The sequence below is a fragment of the Thamnophis elegans genome, chromosome 1 (assembly GCF_009769535.1).
Source record: "Thamnophis elegans isolate rThaEle1 chromosome 1, rThaEle1.pri, whole genome shotgun sequence".
NCBI lineage: Eukaryota > Metazoa > Chordata > Lepidosauria > Squamata > Colubridae > Thamnophis > Thamnophis elegans.
Genome location: NC_045541.1, coordinates 159,796,611 through 159,820,360, shown reverse-complemented (window position 1 = coordinate 159,820,360; position 23,750 = coordinate 159,796,611). Strand labels below are relative to the sequence as shown.

Sequence of the window (23,750 nt, the reverse complement as noted above, 5' to 3'; positions counted from 1 at the left end):
ATTCTATCTGCAAAACCTCTGAATAACATCTACAGACTGCCCCGCATTAAATAACTCTCATTATTTAAAAATTTAGGGAGATGCTTGCTAAATCTTACATAATTTTAGAATTCTGGACTGAGATCTTATGAGATTTCAATCAGGAATGCTGAAATCTGACAAAGTTTGCATAACAATTGGAAATCTCATGATATTTTAGCCTTTAAAAATGTTTTCAGTGCAACCCACTCACATATTATATAGTCAGGTCAGACACAATAGATGACAGGAAAAGCATTTGCTTACCTACAGATTCAATGCAGAAATCAAAACTTAGTTCTGATGCCAACTTCTTGCTTGATTTCAGCTTACCATGCAAATTCACGATCTTCACAAATCCTTGATTGAAAAAAAGCAAACAATATAATAGTAATAAAAGAATCTCAGTGCCAGATAGGCTCAAAGCCTGCCTTCAAACGCTAAGGAGAAGAACTTAGAATTTTATTTTACTTTCTGTACTAGGGTTCAGTCAGCCTCACTCAGTTTAAGGTCAAATCAACTGGACAGATTTTTCAAGAGACATGGTTTGAATTTTGCTGATATTAAAATTTTTTTAAATTCACTGTTTTAAGATTCTGTTGAATTCAATGTAGATTATTTATAGAAACTCTTTAGACTTTTTCCAACTAACTTTAAATTCAAATGTTATTTTCTGCTCCAAATATTCACAATGTTTTCCATAGAGATAAGCTCATCTATCCCCAGATCAATACATTTATCTATCTTCTCTCTTTCCTCATCAGTAGTTTTTCATTCACTGTTATGAAAATGTTTAATTTTTCTTGAACCAAGGGCCAGCACAGGAATTCAAGTAAGCTGGAGGCTGAAGTAAGACCAGGAAAAAAAACTTAAATCTGATTTTGTAATTAAAAGTAAATTGCACAGATGAAACAGAGATAATATAATTAATTGCCACGTGTCATATTAAAAGAAAAACTTTGGAAGCTTCTTGGTAGATAGTGGGTTGTATAGCTCTGTTTAATTTTGACATAATGATGCTAAAGACACAACTAAGAATGATGGAGACATCAGTGATTAAGACATCTTCAGATTAATAGTTTCAGAACAGGTGCAGTTCACTGTATCACAATCTCTTTGTTCTCCTTTCTGTACTTGCTTTCTATTCTTTAAAAATTGTAACAGCTACAATACTGTATTAATTTGTTGGGGGTCAGAAATTTTTTTATCAAATCTTGGAAAATATAAACTTTTGCTGTAACAATGATTTAGGAGTCACTCTTGTTTCTCACCACTTGGGGGCTTTTGCTGAAGAAATATTCACAACGAAAGTGTCAAGCAATACATTTGGCTTTACTCCATGTCTACGACTTTATTACATCGAATAGCAAATGTGGGCATTGGGCCTAGTTAGCATCCAGTCTGCAGGACATCAAATGATGAAAGATACATTGTGTACCCATGTAGTACTATACAGACAATAGAGACTGTCAAAAAGCTTAGTGGTTTGTGCTGTCATTCCAAGATGTCACAAACACTGCCTCAAATTTCTGAGGCTGGAAGGAGGGGTACTGAGGCTAAAAGCAGAGAATTGCACAAATCTATTTCAGCAATTTGAAAATTTGGCCAGAGTGAACAGACTCGGATATTCTATAAAAGCTGTAACATAAATAAATCCACATAAATAAATTCAGAAGCCTCGTGAGAAATCTATATAAGTATCTAATCTAAGTATCTATCTACTTCTTTGAGCTTGAAGCTATCCTTTTGTTAGTCTAATTTACACAGAATGGCTTCTAATGCTAGAAGCAGTAGAGAAGGGAAGCTTTCAGTTTTTCTTGAGAGTGAACCTTCCCTATCTGAAGACGTTTTTCAATTAGAAGCATTGGAAAGAGATTTTCTTTGCAGGCCTCCATTTCTAGGATCAGACAAAGCACTAAAAGAAAGGCCTTTTCAATAACAACACCAAAATGCCACATGTCTGATGTCTACTGTGATATTTTTCTGCATCAGATAAAACTGAATGCATTCTTAATAATATCTTCTCTTCCTTTGAGGTACTTATTCCTTCTGTCATATATCATGCCCCATTTCCTATTTTCTTTTAGACAGGGTATGAATCCCATCCACTTACTGTCCAAGCACACAAGAACTGTATCTCTTTCCAGCTGAGTCACGTGGATGGCATCAAGTTGTTGACAACCTTTGGGGGAAATGAGTGATTAGTCGTATACAAAACCTCAATGCACCAAAAACTTAATACACATTCAGCTTACTACATCAGAAGCCATTAAAGTTGCTTTGAAATAAAAAAAGCAGTAAGAAAAAAAATAAAAAGATTCAGGGAATCTTCAGCTCAGATTATTTTTAGAGCAGTATTTTAATCCCCCCCATCTTCTTACCAAAGTTTAGGACTGGGGTAAGGAATTATAAATTGTCTAAATGTTGTTGGATTATAATGCCAAGTAGGGAGGTTGACGGGAATTACAGTTTAGAAGCACTGCCAATACTTAATGCTGCAAGCAGGAATTATGCATGTTATGAGTATTTTAGAAGCAACCAATTGTGTATTATGTAGGTAACATGTGGCAGGCCAAGAGCCCTTGATCTTGGATTACAAGAGAAGCCTTAAAAGGACGTTGCAGGTAATAACATACTTTCCACTCATTCACTGAGAATGCGAGGAGAGAAGCAAGAAATTAAAAGGGAAACATTGTAAGGAGAAGCATTGTTCTGAAGAAAAGGGAAGGAAAGGAAAGGCTTCCTTTATTAGGCTGTCACTGATAGGCACCTGATAGGCAACATATGCATTTAATAAATACATAATGGTACAAAGGCAATCTTTCTGTGACCTTTGAGTTCCCCTCATTTCTTTCTCCCATACAAAATGTGCTTTTATTGTCCCAGAAATCTGTTCCCTCATCGATCCTAAACCACAGACCTGTTAAACATTCATAGAAGGGAGCGAAGTGTCTATAAGGACAAAAAAAAAAAAAAAAAGAGGAAATTGGTAGCAGCTTTTCTGACTAAGGTTTCCTGAACTGCATCTCAGTTCATTAGATGCATCCTGTAGAACATCTGCTTCTATTATGAAGTTTCTTTGATTAGGGATCATTGCTGGAATTCAACCTCTGTCAAAAAAACCCCCCACAGCTTACTGTCCTCGTTTCACTGCAGAACACTAAGGATTCATCTTAGAAGGAAAGGCTTCTGCAGGTGGCTATCAACATATGACATATGGGTCATTAATTTTGATATGAACATGACTGGTAACAGATGTCTATGCCAGAGTATCTTATTTTCCAGAATAGTTTGAACAAGCTGGCTTCCTGCAATCCTTCACTGTTGTTATTTCAGGTTCAAATCTGGAATACCAGTAAAATAGAACTTGCATACATTGAGGAGTCAAATAGTTCCAACTGTTCATATCAGCCCTTTCCAATTAAGTACCCTCTAAATATAGGCTAGAGTGATGGCTTGTAATCTATATACAAATAGCAATAGCACTTAAGACTTATATACTGATTCACAGTGCTTTACAGCCCTCTCTAAGCAGTTCACAGAGTCAGCATATGGCCCCCAACAATCTGAGTCATTGTTTTACCGACCTCGGAAGGATGGAAGCTTGAGCTGGTAAGACCCAAACTGCCAAATTACAGGCAGCAGCAGTTGGCAGAAGTAGCCTGCAGTACTGCATTCTAACCACTTCACCACCATGGCTCTTATTTCTAAATATACAGTCCTCCTGCTGATTGATTACCAATATAGGATTATTGTTTATTAAATTGTGGGTTGTACTGTTTTCAGGTTTTATCCTATCTTTATTCCATTTTTGCCTTAGACAAATTGGATTTTAGCAAAAAGAAAGTCAGATAAACTAGGTATGCACAAAATGTTGTACTGTATCTCTCAGAAAATGGAAAATTCTGAAGCATTCTAGAATGTTCTAGTTTTCTTCTGCAGCATGCCAACCTAGCCATTCTGAGAGCTGTCCAGCAGTTTTCTAGGTGAAAAATCTTCTGGGACAGGAAATGTTTCACGGTGGTCTGGCTCCAAAACAAATATAAAATGTTTCCGAAAACATTCCACATCCGGAAACAGAATATTTTGCAAATACTGAATACAGACAGTACACAAAATTAAATTAAACATGGTCAGAGACTCACCTGTACCAATTTCTGTAAACCACGAAGAAGCGGAGTTCAAGTTGATTGTCTCAAACTGTACAACCTGATTTGGTTCAGCCCCTTTGCTGATTGCAACACACACCATAGGGTATTCCTGTTCAGGGATCACCAGCATTTCAAATACTTTCAGTGGTGTTGGCAGAGGGAAATCAAAGTGCTGGAGGATGAAGATATTTTTTTTAAAAAAATCTAAATAAAAAATAACTTGTATATTTTAAGGTATGCATACTTAGAATGTATCTATTCATTCCAGCATTATTTGACTTGTATCTAAAAAGTAACCTACATACAGTATTCAATTTAAATCTATATACAATATTACAACAAATATAAAGCAGCATACAAACTCCTATGCACTTTTAAAACATTTCTATGAACATGTTCTCGAATGAACTTTTATGGATCAACTTCCCAAGGATTTTTATTTGATAAGCTCTTCTGTTCCGTTTTGTCCCCAAAAAACAAATTGCCAATTTATCCTTGATGTTTTTCAAATTTAAACATAGACCAACAGTTTAAACTGAGCTCAAATACTACCTTAGATCCAAATTCATTTGAAATCTCAAATTACTTCAAAATTCTAACAGTGCCACTCTACTTTTGGAAGATTCCTTTTAAAGGGTTGCCAAAATACAAGAAGGTTACCTTTATTAACATGAATTTCTGCATTGGTTCATACCACTGAAGCAAAACAATTCCCAACTGCAAAGCTCCACAGAGATATTTATGGCCTGTATATGGGTTTCTTACTAATGAAGGAAAAAGAAAAGAATTGTGAAGTAATCATAATAGATTATAATAATTTGCCCTCTGCTTGAATTCATATTATGATTTATCATAAGCGAATCATTTATCACATTTATCACTATTCTCCTATGCCTGCAGCACCATCCTAGAAGAATCATGTGGTGTTGCATTTCCAGAGAGATATACTTTTTGTTAACATTATTGATTCAATCAAGATTCCCCCAGTCTACATCTACTGCAGTTCTTGTGCACTTCAACATTTGCAGAACCACCACGCTCAACATAGCCAATTGTGAAGGATTGGGATGGGTATTGTAGTTCAGATATACCGGAAATTTCTCTTTCTTGCCTCACTGAAAAATAAACCTAAGCATATACAGCTGACTTGGCCGACCCCTTTTTCATTCAATCTTGTTAATGCCACGTACAACGATGGTGAAATGTATACTAAAAGTAGGGGTACTCCCTGGGCTTGGTTGTTTTCTTGCAGACATTTCATTACCCAAACTAGGTAACATTATCAGTGCTAGTCTGCACTAGCATTCATGCTGTTACCTAGTTAGGGCAATGAAAAGTCTGCAAAAAAACCAACCAAGCTTAGAGAGCACCAAGGACTCCTCATTCCAACCATGAACTACAAATATTCTCCTTCATTGGTAAACTGAAAGTAAATACGATTCGGCTGAAGAATTGTTCAGCATTCATATTTTTCTGGGAAATCAGGAAATGTTGTGATGTTTTATTGCTGGTCTGCCTGCAGGACAAGAGGGGAAGTGAGGAAGAGTGAGGAAAATCCTCAGGGAGGACTCGCACCCTGGACAGCACTTCTTTACCCTCCTACCATCGGGAAAGAGCTATAGAAGTACAGCCACCCACACAAACAGGCTAAAGAACAGTTTCTATCTGTGGGCTGTCAGACTCCTGAATGGGAAATTACATCATAACTACATAGTACGATGGTCTTGCAGGGCCAGCGCAACATGTAACATGTTCACACTGGTGCAATAGGACTGGGTGTTTGTTAATATGATTTATTGGGTTAGGGATTTTCTGTCTTCACTGTCTGTTGTATTGTGTTGGGGGGTGCACTGAGGGAGCTCAATCAATCTCATTGTACATAAGTTGTGCACTGACAAATAAATTATTATTATTAAGAAAAATCAGAACAGCTGGCTAGAAACTGGCATTCTGAATTGTGTCAGAATTATAATTCCCAATTGGTGTATTAAATCATGGAAATCAAAACTTTATGTATATGTTGGACTACAATGGAAAACCAAAAAGCAATACTAAATCTGAAATATATGAATGTCTAGTTATATACAGCCTGGGAAACCTCCCTCTACTATGTGTATGTGCATGGCATAATTTACTTTTTGATACATAATGTTTCATGTTGTTAATCAAAGCCTGAGCAATTTATACTTGCATGGAATCTCAACCTGTTGATTCTAATATTTCTGATCAGAGCAGTCACACAGGATGGAATTAAGACAAGTATAGTCCAACATATGTGAAAACTATCACTCTCAGAAGGGCACTGTGAGTTGTAGAGTGGTAGAACTGGAAGATTCCTTGTAAACTGAACTGAGGATATCAACTCAAGGTGAAGACTCACCTATGCAACATTTGTGGCATCCTTTTGTATCTGGGATCTTTGTTGTTAAGGCAAATTTTCTGGGGGGGAAAACAGAGCCAACTGTTAAGAACAGGTCTTAAAATAGTCTTTTTTCTGTAGGATTTTCTGTTAAGAACAGGTCTTAAAATAGTCTTTTTTCTGTAGGATTTTCTTCCTATGTACACTCCTTTCTTCTATTAACAGAAAATGAGCTTTAATTTTAATATATAATACTTTGCTTATAGTAATAAAATCTTATGCAAACTAAATTATACAAAGAAGAGAATAGAGATGAGTAAAAAGTGCAAGGAAAAAGAAAAAAGAGAAAAAAAGTAAAAATAAAAAAAATGTACGTATAGATAAAGGATTGACTTCCAAACTTCATCACAAGTAAAAACAAATCTAGTAACTCTTCACCCCCTTTAAAGTTACAAACGTTTATCCCCTCATCTCATATCCTATCTCTTCTCTATAAATATATCATAAAACATAGTATTTTCAGTTTTGGTATCAGAAGAAAGTCCATAAAGGGCAGTCAAAATAACAACACATTTTAGTTTAACCATGTTTTAAACTTGTTCGGAAGGTCTCTAGTAGCTTAGAAGTAGCAAATGAGTAGTTTTTGAAAGTGATTAGAAAGTGAGTTTTATGAACTTAGTATCCTTTAAGAGGCTCTGTCACAGTTGTGAGCAAGATGGCTAATCCCATTGTCTCCTGGTGCTTAAATGTGTGGAAAATCACTGCCCTTCAGTCTCCTTGCCAGGAGCAACTGTCTGGAATACATGTGGGTAATATCCCATCCTCTTCTTATCTAAAGAGGTTCCAAGGAATCAATCTATTCATCAGTTCCTTGGTCTTTGTCCCAGCTATTTGTTCCACTTTTGCAGAGTTATTTATGTTTAACATTGTCCCCAGAAATTTCAGGAACAATTTTTCCTGAACTCCAATGACTACTAGAAATTCAACACTTTATGTATAAAATACACAACAGCAAATCATGGTACAGGAAAACTATATATACTGTTTTAATAGTTAACATTCTCCAGAAATATTAAATTCTAAAAAAATAAACTGCCCACGTTTGGCATTTCAGAATATCATTCTTTTTCCTTCTTCAAATATATCTTTAGTCTTCTTTGCTTTCTCAAATTGTCTTTTTCTGAAGTTCCAGATACACAGGGAAAAATTCTCTTAAGTGGGTGTAAATCCAGTAAAAAAACAATTCCATCTTTCTTGTATCCATCCAATTGGTCACTATTATATTCTTCTTACTGACTTTCACCTAGTGGCAATTCAATTCTAGCAGTCATCAAGAACATAAAACCATTTTCCTTTTCCTTTACCTTAACAATGTCCTTTGTGTAACCCAACAAAGATATTAATAGTTTTAATCACATTCTGTAATACCCTTTAACTGTTTTAATGGCTCTTTGCCATAATATTTAACATTCAACAATGCTTTATCATCTGTGAATACCATCTACTCTGCTATCTTCTGCAGCATCAACACAGTAGAGTCCTTTACTTTATTTAAAGAACTGCATAATTATTTTCCTAAAGTAATTTGACAACAGAGAGCCAGTGTGGCCTAGCAGTTAAGTTGCTGGTCCAGACTCTGACTCTGGGCCAATGACTTTCCCTCAGCCCAACCTAGCTTAAATGATTGCTGTTATGGGGAACATGCCTCTTTCCACAAAATGCCCTGAGCTCTTGGAAAAATCTTTAATTTTTTTTGTTTGAGACCTTTGTACTTAATTTGCCAACAATTACATTATTTTATTTCATCAAGTATTGTATACTTTATACACTTAAGAAGGTATCATGCTATAGTGCAATGAATCATATAGGTAACTTGATCGAAAAAGTTTATATTCTATAACCGACAAAGTATAAAAAGAAAAAAAATGAGAATAGAAAAAAGCTGAGGAATAAAAAAAATAGTTCGATAATGCATACTAGACAATTGTGGTTATTGTTGGGAATGAAAATAAAAAATATATTAAGTTATTTTAAACAGATTCTTTAATCTCTAGTGCTCTGCCTAGCCTCCATCCCAAGATACCAGAAAGCCTCTCAATTCTGATTTAGGATAAAATGAATGAATTGAAAAAAAGAAGATGTGAAGATGTGTGTGTGTGTGAGAGAGAGAGTGTGTGTCTGTTTGTGAGTGTGTGTGTGTGAGAGAGAGAGAGAGAGAAATGTCAAGCTCTATAGAGAAATGCCCCAATGTAAGTGAAACCTATACGAGCAACTTCTATTCTGAAATTAATCCTAAACTTTCCACAATTGTGGACAATTGTCACAAATAAATTAAATGTGAATAAAATCACTAAAAAGGGAAAGCTAAAGCAACAGAATGAACCACTTTACAAGCAGATGAGCGGAGGGGAGGGGAATCTAGCTGATGAAACAGGAGTTACAGAATGCAATTCAGCTAAGGTTTGTTATTCAAATAAAAAGAACTCCCTGGAAGCCTGAAAGGAACCGGTGAGGGCAAAAGGCAACCTTTAGAAGGGTTCAATTGGTGCTACTATCATGACAGTCTGTCTCTTTGACTTGCTTGCCTTGCTTTCAAAAGGAGGAGAAAATTATTGAAATAAAATCTTAGCAATCCATCAGCTTTTCATGAATTATAGAGTCTTTGGGTCCTACACCATAACATTTATCTTTATAAAAGATAAATATAAAAACATCTTTATGTTTCATTTTCCTGAAATCAATTATTTATTTGTATCCCACTTTTATTATTTTCACATACATCCCAAGGCAGTGAACATATCAAACCCATCTTCCTCCTCCTATTTTCCTCACAACCTCTAAGAGGTGGGTTGAGCTGAGAGTGACTGGCCCAAAGACACTCAGATGGCTTTTGTGGCTAAGGCAGAACCTGAACTCACAGCCTCCTGCTTTCTAGCCTAATGTCTTAACCACTAGACCAAACTGGCTGTCTCTATTATAATATTATAGAACGTTACAGATACTCTTCTGTATCTGCAAACCTAGAAGCAGCAAAAACAATTTTCTATGAACTTTCACAAGGGGCAACAGCTTATGGAAAATATTGTCATGATCAGCAACAGCAAGCAAGCCAGATAAAGGCCTGGAGCAAAATAGCAAAAACTTGTACCTCAAGATTACCATACCTTGGTAGTATTTTATCAGGAAATCGGTGGGTCTGAATATGAGCAGCTATTCCTGTTTTTTTGGCTTGTTCAAACAAAGCTATTAGGTTATGGGAGTAGAGCTGGAATGTTTTCCCTATAACACAAGATGATATTTGATCTGTGTCAGACTTACATATCAAACTGATATTGCAAAAACAAATAAACGAACAAGTAAAAGGAGAAGGAAAATTATAGAGCAGAAAAAGATTACCTTCTAAAAGGATAGCCCCCAAGTATCCATAGGTCCAAGCAAATTGCAGAATGAAAGGGAAAAAATTAAAGAGAGATGATTTTCACAGATTTACCAAAAGTTTAAATTCAGTACACTGAAATTTTCCACCCCCATCTTTTGAACTTTTTGAGACATTTCTTCAGCAATATACATACCTGAGAGTGACATTAAAGTGTTGTTGATAACATACAGCCATGTGCACCGCCGTGGGAACAACTAAGAAAAAGGAGTAGAAAAAGCTTAAATGGTGAAAGTGGGGGAAAAGGCAATTTGATTCTAGAGCTCCTTGAATTCCAGGAAATACAATTCTTGGGCAAACAAAATTATCCTTTATGGTTACCCAGAATGCAAACACACAAGGAGACCTTCAACTCTCTTCAACCTGATCTAATATCAATACCACTGTGGATAATTTGGAGCAGAATTACTTGGAGGTAATCCCTTTGTATTCAACGACATTTATTGCTAGATAAATAAAAGCATTTATCAAATATTTGCTTTGTCAATACCATTTCAGAATTCCATGCCACTCACATTTCAATACTTTTCATCCATATGCTTATCTCTATCTACCTCCCTCCAGAACTTTTAAGATAACTCATAATTCATATTGCAAAATTGAATACCAGGGACCCCAAATCAAAGAGGCTGAAAAAGCAGGAACAATAAAAGAAAATTGTGGTAGATTAAAAATATTAGGAACAATTGGTAAAGCAATCAAGAGTACTTTCCAATCACACCGCAGGCTACACTGAGTGATACCACTTAGAGAAGAGATGATGCATTTTCCTTAGAAAAACAGATCTAGTTCAATCATATGCAAATCTTTTTCAGGTCTAGAATATTATGGATCTTAAGTGAGGCCACATTCTAAAAAGTGGAGGGATCCAGAAAAATATTTAATTTTTTGTTTAATTTAATTAGAACTAAATATCAAATTGCATCAAATGCAGTATGACATTGTGTAATTACTGCCTATGCTTTTCATATATTTTTCCTTTGGTCACAACTAACATCTTTGATCTAATTCAGCAGCAGCCACAAGGAGGGGTGAGAGAAGTCAAGATGTCTGCGTGTCCAAACAAAGCCCCATATCTTTTTTATTATTATTATTATTGTTATTGTTTGTTTAAATTCATTGGCTACCTTACTCCAGTAGACTCAGGGTGGCATACAAAACCAGGGAAAACATAGAAACAGCTAAAAATATTGAATCACAAGCAGCCCAGACTAAAATAATTAATACCAAAACAGCAAAACAAAACAGGGGCCACTGAACAAATAAACGTCAACCCTGGGCCTGGGACCAGAGCCACATAGGAGCAATCTGGGCCAGGCCACATGCCTATGCAGCCAATGCCTCTGCCAAAGTGCCTGGTGGATCCTCTGGAAAAATTCCAAGCCCCAACAGAGTCCACCAGTCACCTCGGACAAGCCAGTTGAATTCTGTGTGTTGGGTGTGTGTATGAGACACATATAAATATGGAGCGGAGCTTCCATCATGTGCTCTCCTGACCTTTTGGATTCTCCCTTTGGAGACATGCTAGAAACAATGGCAATTTCTGAATTGCCTATGTCACACTTTTTGGTTCAGATGACTGCAAAGCTGAAAAAGTATCCCTGACCCTTTGCTGAATGTACAACAGTCTAGAACAGGGGTGTCAAACTCAAGGCCTGGGGGCAGGATCCGCCCCGTAGGTTGCTTAGATCTGGTCTGTGGGGCCACCCTGGAAACGCAAAGGACCGACCTGTGGTGCCTCTGCCAGCGAAAATGGAACGTACAGTCCTCCCGAGCTCCGTTTTTGCTAGCAGAAGGTTGCAGGAGGCCATCATAGCCAAAAATAGAGCTCGGGAGCCTGTTTTCACTGACAGAGCGCTAGGGCTACCACAGGTACCACCGACACAAGTGATGTCAAGCTGGCCATGCCCACCTTGGCCACACACACCCCCACCCAAGGTCAAATACAATCCTGATGCAGCCCTCAATGAAATTGATTTTGACACCTGTGGTCTAGAGGATAGGAAAAATATTTCTTCTTCAATCCAAAACAAATCCCAAACTACCACAGAGAAGTGATACAAAATACCACCCAGCCTGCTTGCCCACATCCATGACATTCTTAATTTCCCACTTGAGAAACAAGCAGCACTTTTTACCCGAGTCTCTCCCCCTCCATAGCACTTACCTGCTCCATGGTTGCTTCATGCAGCTCATTGAGATTCAGCGTGTAAATGCCCTCTTCAGTCCCAAATATAATATACTGATCTGTAATACAATGGAAAGACAAACTGATTTAGCCTCACAAGTTGGGAAAAAAATGAAAGTAACAAAGGATCTCAAATTTGCACATATAAATCAACTTTTTACCTTTGGTGTCTGGGTGTATCCATGATGTGGCACAATTGATCTTCAAAGGGCAGCCATCAAATACTTTTGAAAAGCACGCTCCCATCTAGAATAGCATTAGTAAACAAAATACATTCCAATTTAACAACATGAGAAGTTCCTATTCCTTCCATTTGTCTACATTGGTATAGGTTTTCCTGCATGAGCAGGGGTTGGACTAGAAGACCTCCAAGGTCCCTTCTAACTCTTGTTATTCTGTTGTTCTGACCATTATTACTACCTTCAACTGGTATAAACAATGGCCAGTCAATCTCTGAAGTGAGAGAAATTAAAAAAAATGGAATGAATCCTGAACTACTGTGTGGAACTTCAATATCATGCAGAGATTTTATATCTAACAATTCCTTTGTAATGGGAGGATGTCTGTTTCTATCTACCCACCCCCCCCCCCCAAAATTGTAATTTGGAAAGGCATGGAACAATGATGAGGGTTAGTTAGCTTCTATTTTTAAATACTTGTTTCAGTGGCCCCATAAAAGACACGAAAGCTTTATCTATATTAGTTCTAGTTTAAGAGATGGATTTGTTCCATTAGCCAGTTAAGATCTCACGGTGAGACCAAAGCAGGGGTGAAATTCAATTTTTTTTTACTATTGGTTCTGTGGCTTGGTGGGTGTGGCTTGGTGGGCATGGCAGGGAAAGAATACTGCAAAATCTCCATTCCCACCCCACTCCAGGGGAAGGATACTGCAAAATCTCAATTCCCACTCCACTCTGGGGCCAGCCAGAGGTGGCATTTGCTGGTTCTCTGAACTACTCAAAATTTCCACTACCAGTTCTCCAGAACCTGTCAGAACCTGCTGGATTTCACTCCTGGGCCAAAGTCTCACAACCTTCACTCTTATGCATGATCCCCAATCACAAAAATGAGCAGAGCAGAGGTGGTATTCAGCAGGTTCTGACAAGTTATGAAGAACCGGTAGCAGAAATTTTGAGTAGTTTGGAGAACCGGTAAATACCACCTCTGACTGGCTGCCGCCCCCATCTATTCTCTGCCTCCCGAGCTCCAGCTGATCGAGAGGGAATGGGGATTTTGCAGTAACCTTCCCCTGCCACGCCCACAGAACCGGCAGTAAAAAAAAATTGAATCCCATCACTGGCGCACAGGTGAGGGCATACACCTTTTTGAAAGATTCCATGCTCATTAAAGAGAAGGATGGAGGCTAGGAGCCAAAGGAGGGGAAGAAAACAATTTGTACTGGGTGGGAAAGGGTGTACATGAAACAAAGTTAAAAATTTAACAGCAGAACAATATCAACACACCTTCAATTTAACTGAAAGAACTTACCAGCACTTTTGGCGTTGGTGGAAGGCCATTGATCGCTGGCTTCTGTCAAGAATAATAGCAAAAGGCCAAATTTGAATTCAATCTGAAATATTTCTAACATGCCTTAGTAGGCGGGAAAAAAATACTGTCAATGAATGAATCAGAGTGTTCTGCCCTTTTATTTATGGGATTGCTTAATAGATAAATTTGCATGTGTGTTAGGATATTCTGCCAAGATAGGCACTCTTAGGATGCTTTTATGTTTGGTATATGTCAACAATGAAAGTGTTTTCTTGGCAGAATTCCTCCTTACAGAGAGATTCTCGTGCCAGGCAAATTGCTTTTATCCTCCGGAAAAGTATGATCTGTGAATGTTTTTGAAGGGTTTAATTTGAGCCTTAGTGAACTGCTGCTTGCTAGAGCATGCTAAATGGAATATTCTTTTAAGCATTTATTTAAAATATTTTCACTAAAGTAAAATATTTGTTAGTAAATGGATTTTTTTTTTAAAAAAATAGCTTCCAGGATTTTTGGAATGTTGAGTTGCAACAATTGGAGAAAGAGCTATGAAGGTGCTATGTAAGCAGAGGAGGGTTCAAGTCGACCTTAATGCCAAAGCCTCAGTGGGTGGCTTTGGGTCAGCCACTCTCAGTCCCACTTACTTTACATAACTGTCGCTGTGGGGATAAAATGAAGGGGAGCCCTATATAAGTTGCCTTCAGTGATTGGAGGAAAGATAGGTTGAGGAAAGGTAAGAGTTACCATTAAAGCCTGGAATGAGTGGGATGCATCAGTGGAGGAGGGGTAGTGCCACTGCTTGTCATGGCTTCCTTTCCAGGCCTTCAGATTTGTAGCTAGTGCTAAATATCTGGGAAAGAAGAGGCCCGCTCGTTGACTTGGACCATCTTCTCAACCTAGAACTTTCCAGCTGAGTTAGGATGACAATTCTCAGAATTCCCATCAGCACAGCCAATAATCTTAACACAGACAATTTCAGGCTGAGAAAGATTTCTCAAATCTTGTACTATTCTGGAACAGGTGTGTGTGTGTGTGTGTGTGTGTGTGTGTGCGCACAGAAGGGAGAGTGCCACAGCAAACAGAGAGTTTTCAAGGATGGAAAAAATAATTCTTTCCTTGCTTGCATTTCAGCCACTTCTTCCCCCATCTGAGTGCCCACCACCTTTAGATATTTATCTCCCCACCTTTTATTATTTTTATATATAACTCAAGTGGTGAACATATTTAGTACTCCTACCTCCTCCTATTTTCCTCACAACAACCACCCTAGGTGGAGAATCGGGCTAAGAGAGAGGGACTGGCCTAAAGTCACCCAGTCGACTTTCATGCTTTAACATGGGCCTAGAACTCACAGTTTCCCAATTTCTAGTCTGATGCCTTAACCAAGCCAAACTGTCTCCTTTTTCTTGCCTGTCCCCGTAAGCACTAATGAGCAGGAAAGAACAGATTGAACCAGTGATCAAGAGTGCTTTTTCATGGTATCAAACAGCAATTAAAGTGTCCACACTGCAGAGTAAAAGATGTAAATGCCCACCAGGAATTCCCGTTTCTCCTTTTTCCGTGGCAGCTGCGGTATATGTCCCAATCCCTCGGCGTTTTCCTCAAGATGCTTCGTCACAGTGTCCCCATTGCCTAAACAGCCGAATTGTAAATAGGAGTAAGCCCCACATGAAGAAAAAATAATCTGAATCGACTAATGGGCAGAGGACAATGATACCCTTCCCTCTGTCCCAGGACTGGAGAGCTAGGGTGAAACATTCACCAGTGTTCCAGGGGATAAAGGGCCACTGGGAATCTGCATCCCATCACCCAGGAAGATTTTCATGTCAATGGGGAGATTAACTGAATGGTAGTCATGAGCCCCAGAAGTGGCAGCTATTGCTCTGCAAAGCTACGTTTTTCCTCCTTGATAGTCTGCTGGGGCCAAGAGATACAAGGCAACGATTCAAAGAGGGAAGGATCAGGCTTTTCCTTTTTCTTCAGACCTTCCTCCATTTTTTACACATTATTCCTATTTTATGGCTTATGCTGTAGTTTTCGTGAGTCTCCTGTTTCTCAGTGGGAAGTAATCATGCTGCCAATCGTTTCTATCATGAATGAAAAGGATTCCAGGGGCACCAAAGAGAGGTTTGGAGGCTTCCACCTGCAGGAAAAGTAGTTTTTTCGATATTCTACTGTTCTCAGGAAATGAATAAGGGATTTTCAAGGATTTATTTTTTTTATGCCATATAGTGAAATTTGGGGTGGGTGACAGAAATCGTAGAAGACAAAATTTCCATCCAGCTCTTCTCCTAAAGCCTGAAAATTAGCTACGAACACGTGATTATGGTTGAATCAAGTGTTTTTGTATTTAGTAATACTGTGACCTGACTGTCACATTTTAAAAGACTCTGACTTAAAATTTAAGTTCTTCTGCATTACGATGCCAACTCTTTTAGCCATTGCAATGTAAAGAAGGCGTACTACATGGCGAAGTAAAAATATTCCTACTGACGAATAATGCATTGAGATATCCACCCAAAAGTACCACAGAGAACTATATAGTACCACCTTTCCTCTCTTTTCATTCTGAATATTTTCAGAGTAGTTGTAGCCTGTATCTGAGCATACAGGGGTTGAATTTGCAAACTTTCTGCAAAGATCTCCTTTAGTATTTGTTTCATCTTACATATTTCAGGAGGTCCTGATGAAAATGAATGAACCATGAAGCTAAGAGAACTTTGCATACACTCTTGAGCATGGCAGAAGTAACCCTCATTCAAGGAACAATGTTAGTTACCCAAATCAGTGTATCTGGCTGTGAGGAGACCAGGGCTGCTGACACTGCTGCTGATGCCAAATACAGAGGGTTCCATCTGAGGTCCACAAACAGGTATGCTTTGCCTCCGGTGGCCTGGTGAGGCTTGATTTTGGAAATCAGGACAATACTTGATCGTCTGGGACTTCTCATTATCCACGAAAATTTCTTCCAATCGAGGCTAAAGCAGAAACATAAAGCATGAATGTTACTATCTATTCCTGAAGACATGATCAGACCTAGCCTGCTCCCTCTTTCCCATGCCTGCACTTCCCTTTATCCCCGATGTTTCTCCAAAATGACCTCTCCGGCATATGAACAGAACCTCTACACCATACCTTTAAGTTACTCTTCAACATCACAATGTTTAGCATTTTACCCAGAAAAAGAACACGTAATATTAAACAGCATGAAAACTATGTGACTAGGTAGAGAACAAACACTAGAGAAACAATCCTTGGAAATGTGTGACCAATTGCAATAAAGTGAACAATGGATGGTACTTAAAATCTTACTACTTTTTAGAAAATCTTGTTCCTAAAAAAACTTCCTTGGTGTGCAACTGTTGATTCATGCTTAGGGATATGCAATTACCTTTGGAGGCAGAGGAGGGGGTCCAGCTCTTTTCAATGTTGATCTAAAAAAGTCCAACGAAAGTGTTTATTCCCATCTAATAAGGTAGCAGCATTACTATCAAGAAATCATTATTGCTTGCAATGTCAAAAAACCTGGTTAGTTGCCCAGCATGGTTAATTTTGCAATGATAGCTTCTTTCTTTCAGATGGAATTATTTGTAAGTAAGCAAGCCAACAGTACTGATGATCAGTAAAATAAAAATACACAAAGATTACCCCTCTGAGATTTCTTTCCCCTTCGTAAATGGGGCTATATACCTGAGAATACTTCAATTCTACCCCCTCCTGCACAAGGTCCCCAAACAAGAAAAGTTATCTCAAATTTCTCTGATGGTCCTCAAGCCTACATCCTACTATACATGTGTTGTTCTACTTTTAAAAGTCATCTAGGTCAATATCTGTGAGTGCAACCTATAGTTACAACATCCCTGAGAAGTGGCTTCAACTTAAGTAACTCCAAAGGAGGTCAGTCCATCAAGTCCAATATGACCTGGCCCCAAATAGATTTCTCATAGGACTATATGGAAAATGAAAGAAATGGTTGTACACTACTGTAATCCTTACATCAATACCTGCCTAGGCTGAACTAAGATTAATTTGGTCAACTGCTTCATTGATTTAAAAAAAACTCCACTAGTAATAGCTCTGAATTTGTCATTTATTTTTTTCCCAGCAACTAGGAATTAAACATTAAGAGCCACTTGAAGCTCACACAAGATTTGGCATGTTTTGTTTGCATCTTGATAGACAGTGCAAGGTAATGTTGCAAAATGACAGAGATCACTGTGGGAGGAAAAAAACCTGTGCATGCTTTCTCAAACATGACTATGGAGATTCTCAGTTAACTAGGTTATGGTTGCCCCAAAGGTCCATTTTCAAGAGGCCAATGGATTTTCTTTGTCAGTCCTTCCTTCCTTATCCAAGAAGCAAACAGGAGTGAAGAAGCTCCTTGGATGACAAGCAAAATATCTTCAAGGAAAAACGAAGAAAGTCCCATTGCCTGTGGAAAAAGCACCTTTGGGTTCCTCAAATACAATGGCTAAGCAATCTGTGACGTTGTGGTCTTAGAGAACAGCTAATTCCTTAATTGTCATTGCACTGAGTCTGCCATGCAAGTGGAACCCCCTTCTAGAATCATCTGTTCTCCTGAGAATCTTTATCTTATAAGACCATGCTGCAAGAAGAACAAGATTGAGTTTCCTGCATCCAACATGATTTCCAATGATGTAGCTTTCTCAGTGTGGAACAAACATAAGCCCTTTTTGGGTCAACAGTTACAGCATCAGGCAGTAAAGATAAAAAGGTCAGTCAGAAAGCACTTACTCCTCAGCATCTTCATGGCCATTACCAAATTTGGTAAGATGTCCCCTAAAAGAAATGTTTACAAAATTAAAAAGGAAGAAAAACATTGTAAATCAAAGTTCAGTTTGAGCGAGTGCAGCTGAAAGGCATCTATTCCTGTGACAGCTGAGAAGGTCAAGTGGCCAAGCTGGCAGAAATTTGCTCTATAGAAAAAGATAACCCATAAAGGAAACCTGGGAGGGGTATAGATTCTCTGTGTCAATCCAGGATCCACATAACAATTATATCTGAAAGGAAGCTTTGCTCAGAATTTATCTTCCAAGCTTCAAAGGTTGAGAAACAATGGCCTATGACAACCTTCCCCAGGACTGACTCTCTCTGTGTGGGGTAGAAACTGCAGGAATTGCATTTGGAGTGTTATGTGGCTGTAGCAAGCTAGTTTTCAAAACACTGAATTCTCTCGATTTAACACTTGTAATTAAGCTTCCTCCACCAATCTTCCCAAGGAGCTCTTACAAGTTCATGATTTCCTTGGCATCATAAGCTTGTCTCAATTAATAGCTGACTCTACACCTCCAGCAAGAAACATTATTGACCAAAGTTTTGCTCAGAATATCCGCGAACAGAATTATTTAGGGGGGAAATGTTAATAAGAGTTTGCTATGGTTCTGACGATCCTCCCTCAGAGATGGTTTAACTAATTCAGAAGAGAAGCAACATGTTTGCTGGAAATTGTATTCACTGAAATTCAGATTTAAAGTAAACTCTGTTTACATCAGAATTCTAGCTAGTGAAATGACCCTTTCACAAAAAGCCAAAGCCTAATAAAGTCATAATCAAAGCTGCATGTTTTCTAGTGAAGTCCAAGAGTGCAAAAAGCTGCTCTGAAGCCAAAACTAAAAAGGCTCATTTTTTATTGCGTGGTGGTGACAATATCCAGGATTTCAGGCTTCCAAAACCCCAAGCATTTCCTGTTTATGCTGCTGGGCAGAACACGATCTCCAAGGGAGTGGAAGTTATATTTGCCAAACTGGACATTTGGGGCACTCGTATTCTACTTTATCACTGCAGCTGATGAATGCGTTAACACCTGGCCTTTCAGTTTCTTTGAAGAATTCATTCCATCCGAAGCAGCAATGAATGCTAGATATAAACCCAGAAGCTTCTGTTTCCCTCAAGTGCTTTCTTTATCAGTTGCCTGATCCTGGAAGTCACTGCAGGCCAGCCCAGCCCAAAGCAACTAAAAAGACAAAAATGCTCCTATGCAATCAGAGAAAGCCATCAGGCGCCACAAAAATATCATGAGTATTTACAAACCAAAATGGAAATTCAAAACCACTAGCATTAAAAAGCCCCTTTCCTTCAGTGGGAGAAAAAAAGCTACACTATAAAGGAATGCGTTTATTCACATGTATTCCAGCTTTCCCTGTATTTTCTTTGGTATAAACCCCGTGTCAAAAGTAGTAAATTCCAAAGGCGTCCCTCTTCACTCTTTGTGATAAAATCAACTGTGATTTTATAATTAGTAAATAATAATTTGCCAGTATTTTTACTATATTGAAAATTTACTAAAAAAATTATAAATTATTATAAAAATATAATTATGGAAAAAAATAGTAAAACTGTAATGTAATGGACTGGCCAAAAGAGGAATGTACTTAAGGAAAGAATGACCACATAAATAGAGGTTATGCTGCAAGGCCCAATTCAAGGCAAAATTATTTTACTATGATGAGCTGCTTCTGCCATAGAACTAGTAATTTTCTATTTGCCTGGTGACAAAAGAAACCTAATGGTCCTCAAAGCTTCCCTTTAACCTGTGAGATCTCAGGTGATCTGACTAAGATCCATTCTAAAGAATAACTTTCCTAGACTAGAGCTTCTGGCTACAGGAAAATACAGATGTGCAATAATACTGATATCAGCCTCCCCCAATTTGGTGTGATCTAGAAGTGTTGGACTTACTTTCATAAACCCCACTAGGCTGGGCTGGGCTACCCAGGAGAATGGCAGCAAGTATCTAAACATCTCTTATGAATTGCTCAGAATGTTATGAGGAATTTAAAATTATTTCTCACTCACTCAGGGCTAAGTGTAAAGACAACTGCTGTCTCATAAAAGAAGATGCCCAAAGGGCTAATATACCTTAGCTTTGATCTAAAGAGACAGCAGCAGCTGTATTAAATATACTTGAGGTTGAAAATGCAACCCAGTTTGAGAAACAATTTATATACTCTCCCAATAAATTATGTTTTAAAACTATTCATACTTCTGAAGTTCTTATCCTTTAGAACCTCCAATTGGGCAAACTGCATCAACAGCCGTAGTAACAAAGTGTTTCCTGGCCAATTTTCATAACCTCAGAGCAAAGAAATACAAGCTGAGGCAAACTTCCGACAAATTGGCCATACTGAAAGCAAGGATACGAGCATCCTGTTGCTTAAATGACTGGATCACAAGGCAACCTGTAGGATGATGGAACACAACTACGCCTCCCACCCTTGTGAAGGACACAGAACAGACAGATTTTTATCCTCCTCTCTCCCCCCCCTCTCGCTCTCCCTCACTCTTATCTATCCATCCATTGATCCACCACCCACCCACCCATCTATCTATGACACAGAAAATTAATTGGCTAATTCCTTTCTTTTAATTTTGGTGCCACCAGACTCCGAACAACTCTGAATGGCACCAAAACCAATTAAGTAAATAAATGATGCTGAAGATGGGGACAGAAAATCTTCTGAATGGCAAACTATTCTCATTTTCAGGGGGGTTAATAGTAAAGGAGGGACACATCCCTCAAAAAGCTGCCCTTCTTATTACACTGAGCTTGCCAGTCCTCTCAAACTCATACTGAGCAACGTCTCCTACAGTCTCCAATATCTGCTCCCCCCCACTTTGCTCTCAATAGCCAGATTAGCATGAAAATCCTCGTTATTTATTCACGACAAAGCCATGCAAAACTTACTTGGCACAACCTGCACCATCAGTGAAAGGGCTCCAATGTGAAGCAAAGGGTGCTCCGGCTGGTATTCTCTGCCAATGCATAAAACCACAGATGAATGACTTCCCAAAAGGACCCAATCCCCCAAAAACAAATATCAGCACTGCTGCAACTGAAATGGAAGCTTTGTAGATACAGTTACAGCTGAGGCAAAGCAATTCCCACATTAGACACAGGACTGGTTTAATTCTGGTCTGGAAAATTCAACAAGGCAAGTATAGTAGGCATCAGGAGGACAAGCCAGGCATCGACCTCATCTAGCCAAAAGTAGCTGCCATAATAATGGTAGAGACTAATAGTTTTAGTCCTCACTTTACATTGATTCTTTCAGCAGCCAGTTACGACGGCACTGAACAGTGGAACATGACAAAGTTGCAGCTGCTGCAACACTCCAGTCATCACAAAATTCAGTCCCACCGGGGAAAGATCTGCATTTACGACCGCTTTTTGGCCAACCCTCTACTCATGACCATCAGCTGCCTCCACTCCCCGATCTTGCCATACCGCTGCACCACACACCACTATTGCAACAGCCGGGGCCTTCTTTTGTAACAACTTATTTTGTGTTGGGATAGTCAGGGCTTTTCCAGCGCTCTGCCCAGGGTTTTCTTTTGTGAAAGAAGAATGGTGTGTGAAAGAAGGTCCCAGCTGTGTCAAAAGAAGCCTTCTAGCCGGCGGCCCTTTTCGTGTGCCAAGCTTTTTTGTGAAAGAAAGCCCTTGACGGGGCACAAATAGATGCCCTGAGTGCGGTGCTAGAGAAGTCCTAGCTGCACCAGCGCAAAAGAAAGGGAGAGATAGGGGAGTTGGGGAGCTCAAAGGCAGGCAGAGGACACAATCCCTTACCTTAACGAATTTCAGTGCAGGAATAAACTAGGAATGGCTTAGGCTGGGATGGGTCCTTGCCTAATGACCAGTGGGATTCAGGTAAAAACAGCAATGGGGCTGATGGGATGGCTGCTAAATGGTATAGGGTCTCCTGCTTAAGCAGGGGGTTGGACTTGAAAACCTCTGAGGACCCTTCCAGCTCTATTCTGAATGAGATTCAGGGGAAGGAACTGATAACCCCATTAATACTTTCAAATTTTGGATGCCTTAGCAAAGTAGCAATGAGATACACAATTGGGAGTCCAGCCACAATTATGGAATATATCAGCCTCTCCTATCCTCAGCATCTTTAAAATATTTGGTTCAACTCCTAGAATTTCCCAGCCAGGATTATTGTGAAATAAATGAAATAAAATAACCAAAATAAAAAAGAATATTAATTGTGTATCTTTAATCTGATAAATCCTACTAACTCTTCTTTATTTCCTGATTAGATGTAATAGGATACACTACTTATTAGAATCAGGAATATACAAAATGAGTTACTGCAAATTAAAATTAAAATTACAGGGAGAGCAGAGGGAGGAAAAATTAGTCAATTCATACCATTTCATCCCGGGCTTCTGTCTCTTTCCTTAAGGGTGGTTCAAACTGCAACTTGTCAACTACAAAACATGGATATTTGCAATGTTAAACATAACATTCTCCCGCTGTAGTTTTTAAAAAGGTCAAACGCTTGTGTGCACACACACACACACAAACAAACACATAGTTATAAAAGAACCCAATCAATCAAAAGCTCAAGTATATCAGCTTTGTCAATCGGAACTCCTTTAAAGTAATAATTAAAATAAGAGGTACATCTTCTTATATGATAATACTAAGGAAATTAGAATGTACTGTTCCACATTAAAATATAAATCATTTTATATTAATTGATTTGTTGGCTTCCCCCAGGATATTTTTCCTTCCTTTTAAAAAAAAATAAAAAAAATGGAACAGTATGTTGCAGAATAGTAAACCAGTTGGGTGAACTGTGAATTCCAGCCCTCTCTTAGGCATGAAGCTACCAGATGATTTGAGGCTGGTCAGATTCTTTCAGTCCTAGAAAGAAACAGTGGCAAAACACTACTGGAAATATTGCAAAGCAAATATTGTGGAGCAAATGGCATGGCCACGACATCAAGACTTAAAAACGCATCTCTGTGCACACCCCCACAAAGAATATTTATGTACACGTGGATGGTTACATAGTGTGGATTTTAATAATAGTTGGATTTTTTTTTTTTTTGCAAATGTCAAAATACCAATTTTCTGAACTAATAGTGATAATATGATTATTTGGTCAAAATACAGAGCAAGGGGTTGTTCCTATTGCATGAAGCCTTTTCAGTGGGCCTGCTTCCTCTTTCGGCTATGACAAACCAAGCATAAAGGAATTTACTGTGCACAAATCTTGCTCGGCCTATTTTTCCAAGATTTTGCTCAATGGAAAGCCAGAATGATTAATGAAGTGCAATGCAAGTTGGGGAACAGAATTTTTTCCA

The 23,750-nt window shown here is 38.5% G+C and overlaps 1 protein-coding gene across 2 annotated transcripts in view; it reads right to left on the bottom strand.

Annotated features, from left to right (window-relative positions):
• The window catches only part of MAP4K5 (mitogen-activated protein kinase kinase kinase kinase 5), a 102,588-nt gene that overhangs the window by 5,943 nt on the left and 72,895 nt on the right, over positions 1-23,750 (bottom strand). The window contains exons 15-31 of one of the 2 annotated variants that reach the window (XM_032236809.1): positions 22,810-22,868; positions 21,343-21,410; positions 18,393-18,437; positions 17,029-17,071; positions 16,417-16,615; positions 15,172-15,269; positions 13,641-13,682; positions 12,314-12,398; positions 12,132-12,211; positions 10,101-10,161; positions 9,925-9,927; positions 9,693-9,807; positions 6,550-6,608; positions 4,830-4,933; positions 4,164-4,341; positions 2,132-2,200; positions 286-378 (exon numbers count right to left, since the gene is read on the bottom strand). In XM_032236809.1, the coding sequence (XP_032092700.1) occupies positions 286-378; positions 2,132-2,200; positions 4,164-4,341; positions 4,830-4,933; positions 6,550-6,608; positions 9,693-9,807; positions 9,925-9,927; positions 10,101-10,161; positions 12,132-12,211; positions 12,314-12,398; positions 13,641-13,682; positions 15,172-15,269; positions 16,417-16,615; positions 17,029-17,071; positions 18,393-18,437; positions 21,343-21,410; positions 22,810-22,868 (1,401 nt within the window). The remainder of the gene's footprint in view (positions 1-285; positions 379-2,131; positions 2,201-4,163; positions 4,342-4,829; positions 4,934-6,549; positions 6,609-9,692; positions 9,808-9,924; positions 9,928-10,100; positions 10,162-12,131; positions 12,212-12,313; positions 12,399-13,640; positions 13,683-15,171; positions 15,270-16,416; positions 16,616-17,028; positions 17,072-18,392; positions 18,438-21,342; positions 21,411-22,809; positions 22,869-23,750) is intronic. The other variant, XM_032236817.1, reaches the window with a different exon arrangement.